Here is a 3783-nt window from a genome sequence, read left to right as displayed (position 1 = left end):
TGATCTCTACCGCCCAGTATACTGTGGTTTAGTTTGATCAGACGATTCATGTTACGTTATGGGCCACTTGCGTAGAACATTATCTCTACAGAAAAATAATGATATGCTATTTTATGATAGGGCTCTATCGAGCAAACATTTTACGTACAATTTTCAGTTATGCACGTATTTATAATTACTCACGACACGATTTTTCACGTTACGCTTTACGATATGATATTTTTACGTTGCATGAGATTTTATGATATATTTACTTGTTAACCACGGTATATGCATGCTGAGTCTTTAGACTCACTAGACTTGATTGTTGTAGGTACTGATGAGGTCAGGACTGAGGGCGGGGACCAGTGAGCTAGCTTGGGTCGGCAGTAGTAGGAACCCGAGGACCTCTTGCTTCAGTTCATTTATCATTTTAAGCTCAAAACTCATTTTATCTTGTTGAACTATTTTTAAGTTGTGGCTTGAAAACAACATTTTCTTCCGCTGCTATTTTAACATTAAACTTTTTATCAGTTTATTTTATGAATGAGACATGTTATTTATTTTTAATAAGAAAAATTTTAAATAATTCCGCAAATTTACAAATACGAAATACGGGCCTCGACAATACCACTGCTGCTAGCTCGAGGTCATGAGTCTGGTAATTCTTCTCATGAACCTTCAACTGTATGGACACACTGACTATCACTCTGTCCTGCTGCATCAAAGCTACGCCCAACCCAAGCTTAGATGCATCTGTATAGACCACAAACTCTCGTTGCGCTGATGGCATAGCTAGTACTGGTGCAGTGGTCAACGCTAGCTTCAGTCTGTCAAAGCTCTCATGACACTCAGGTCCCCAGATAAACTTGGCCTTCTTTTTCGTCAAGGCGATCATAAGTACCACAATAGAAGAGAAGCCCTGGATGAACTTCTTGTAGTAACCTACCAATCCCAAGAAGCTATGGATCTCTGTCACACTCATAGGAACTGGCCAATCTCTTTGCTGGAGTCGACCTCTATGCCATCCTGCGATACAATGTGGCCTAAGAATGCCATTCTATCAAGCCAGAACTCACATTTGCTGAACTTGGTATATAGTCGTCTATCTTGTAGAGTCTGTAACACTGTCCTCAGATGCTGACTGTGCTCCTCTCTGCTTTTTGAATAGATCAGAATATCGTCAATGAAGACTATGAGGAACTGATCTAAATATGGCTGAAACTCGCGATTCATGAGATCCATGAAGATCGCTGGCTCGTTCGTCAGACCGAAGGGCATCACCAAGAACTCATAGTGCCCATATCGCATCCGGAAGGCTGTCTTATGCACATCTGACTCCCTCACTTTCAGCTGATGATATCCGGATCGAAGGTCTATCTTGGAGAACACTGAGGCTCCCTGAAGCTTATCAAATAAGTCCTCGATCCTCAGCAGCAGATACTTATTCTTAATTGTGACTCTGTTCAGCTCTCTGTAATCAATGCACAGTCGCATGCTGCCATCCTTCTTCTTAACCAAAAGAACTGGTGCGTCCCATGGAGAAAAACTAGGGCGAATGAAACTCTTACCCAGCAGATCCTGAATCTGATCCTTAAGCTCCTTCATCTCTGCAGGCGCTAATCGGTAGGGTGCCTTAGATATCGGCAATGTCCCTGGAATGAGCTCAATAGAGAAGTCTACCTCTCTGTCTGGTGGAATGCCTGAAACATCTTTGGGGAACACACTAGAGAACTCACTGACTGCATCCACATCCTCCAGCCTCTGACTAACTAGCTCTGTAACTGACACGATGCTGGCTAAGAATGCCTGGCAGCCTCTTCTCATAAGCTTCCTAGCACACATGCAGGAAATGACGTGCGGCATCTGCTGATGTCTAGCTGCCTCGAAAACAAATGGCTTCCTACTGGGCGGTCTGACAGAAACGGACCTCTATCGAAAATCTATGACTGCACCATGAGAGGATAGTCAGTCCATACCCAATATGATGTCAAACTCCGGTAGAGGTAGCACTATCAAATCTGCGTGCACCGCATACTTCTGTAACCGGAGCTCCAATCTCTTCACTATCCGAGAAGTGAACATCTGATCCCCGGATGGGATCGATACTCTGAACCTTGAATCCATCGCTACTGGTATGATTCCTAGTCGCTTCACAAAAGATTCGGATATAAACGAATGCGTAGCCCCTGAATCTAGCAATGCATGCATGGGTACACCTGCAATATATATCCTCCCTGCGACAAAACATACCATCAAATCTAATTGTTGAAATTAAGGAATTTCTTATCGGATATTAACCAAAAATCCTCGAAAAATCACTGAATTAACCCAAACATCATTCCTCAAAGGAATCAAAATTGATCCTCAAAAATATCAATAATTGCAATTTAGCCCTTTAAAGTTCAAAAATTGCACTTTGGGTCTTCCTAATTTTCAAAAATTACAACTTGGCCCCATAAAATCATTGGTTGATAAATTTGTTCTCAATCAGATAATTACATTCTTAGTCTCAACTAGGTAGAGCATGCATCCTAATTCTAAGTCATCAATTCCAATAATTAAATCCTCATACAAGCATAAAACACAAGCAATTACATTAAATTAAAATCTTAAGCCAAAGGATTACCGGTAATCAGTGTCGAGTCTAGTGCTGCCTCAGCCTCCTCGGCGTGCATCACATAAGCCCGGCCAGTAGTGGGGCCCTTGTTCCTAAGGCAATCTGCTGCTTTACGGCCCTCCTGTCCGCACACAAAGCATTTAAAGGTTCCCCACCTGCACTCGCCGAAATGGAACCTGCTGCACTGAGGGCATGGCTACGTGTCATCTGGCTTAGGTGCCCCTGGTGCCTGAGGAGGTCTCTGCTGCTGCTGCTGTGGCTTCCTAAACTGCCATTGTTGCTTCTGCTGCCCATGCTGTCTCTTTGGCCCAGTAAACTGTTTCTTCTACGGCTGGGAACTGGACTGAGTCTAGTGCCGCTTCCTGTGCATCTCATGGTCTATATCCCGCAGAGCCTGCTCCGCCTAAAAAGCGCAGGCGGTTGCCTCATCATATCCTGCTGGCCTCATCAGCATGATGTCCCGACGAAGGATGGGTCTCAATCCATCCATGAAGTTCCGCAGCTCTTGATTGGCATCCGACAATAATAGGCACAAAGTGGTAGCTCCTATCAAACTTGCGGATAAACTCCACCACCGTCAAGTCCCCCTGTCGGAGACTCATGAATTCCCTCGTCAGGAGGCCCCTGACGTCAGCTGGAAAATACTTTCCGAAGAACAACTCTTTAAATCTGGCCCACATAAGAGTAGCCACATCCACTGCATATGTAGCTCCCTCCCACCATAGGGACGCACATCCCTCATCATATAAATGGCGCACCTGGCCCGTCGCCATCCCTTATCTGCAGATAATCAAAATGTAACTGCAGAGACCTAATCTATCCCTCTGCAACGAATGGATCGGTGGTACCCCCAAACTCGTTCGGGTTGAGCCTACGGAACTGCTCAAAAACATCAGTCTGCTGTCGGTGTACTTGCTGGTCTAGCTGGGCCTGCTCCATCTGTCTAGCTATCCCCTCAAGTACTCGGGTACCTGGGTCTCCTGGCGGTGGTGGTGGAGGTCCTCTGCCTCTTCCAGGGATCTCATCCTACCTATTAGTACTAGGAGCATGTCTGGGAGGCATATCTGAATACAGTCCAATTTAAAACGTAACCCCTCATGCAGTTAATCTAGTTTATAAAACAGTAAATTCTTAAATCATAAAAGCAGTTAAACATGTACAGTAAATCATCGTAAAGCATAAAT

The 3783-nt window shown here is 44.5% G+C and overlaps 1 protein-coding gene across 1 annotated transcript; it reads right to left on the bottom strand.

Annotated features, from left to right (window-relative positions):
• Positions 1-1947: 1947 nt before the first annotated feature.
• LOC140960985 (uncharacterized) lies at positions 1948-3372 on the bottom strand. The gene is made up of 3 exons (XM_073419311.1): positions 3043-3372; positions 2609-2720; positions 1948-2216 (listed from the first exon to the last, which is right to left on the bottom strand). The coding sequence occupies exons 1-3, from the start codon at positions 3370-3372 to the stop codon at positions 1948-1950; spliced, it is 711 nt and encodes a 236-aa protein (XP_073275412.1).
• Between the last annotated feature and the right edge of the window lie 411 nt (positions 3373-3783).

The sequence above is a fragment of the Primulina huaijiensis genome, chromosome 16 (genome assembly GCF_012295235.1).
Source record: "Primulina huaijiensis isolate GDHJ02 chromosome 16, ASM1229523v2, whole genome shotgun sequence".
Lineage (NCBI taxonomy): Eukaryota > Viridiplantae > Streptophyta > Magnoliopsida > Lamiales > Gesneriaceae > Primulina > Primulina huaijiensis.
Note: the sequence above shows the minus strand (reverse complement) of the source record. Positions and strands in the feature narration are given on the sequence as shown.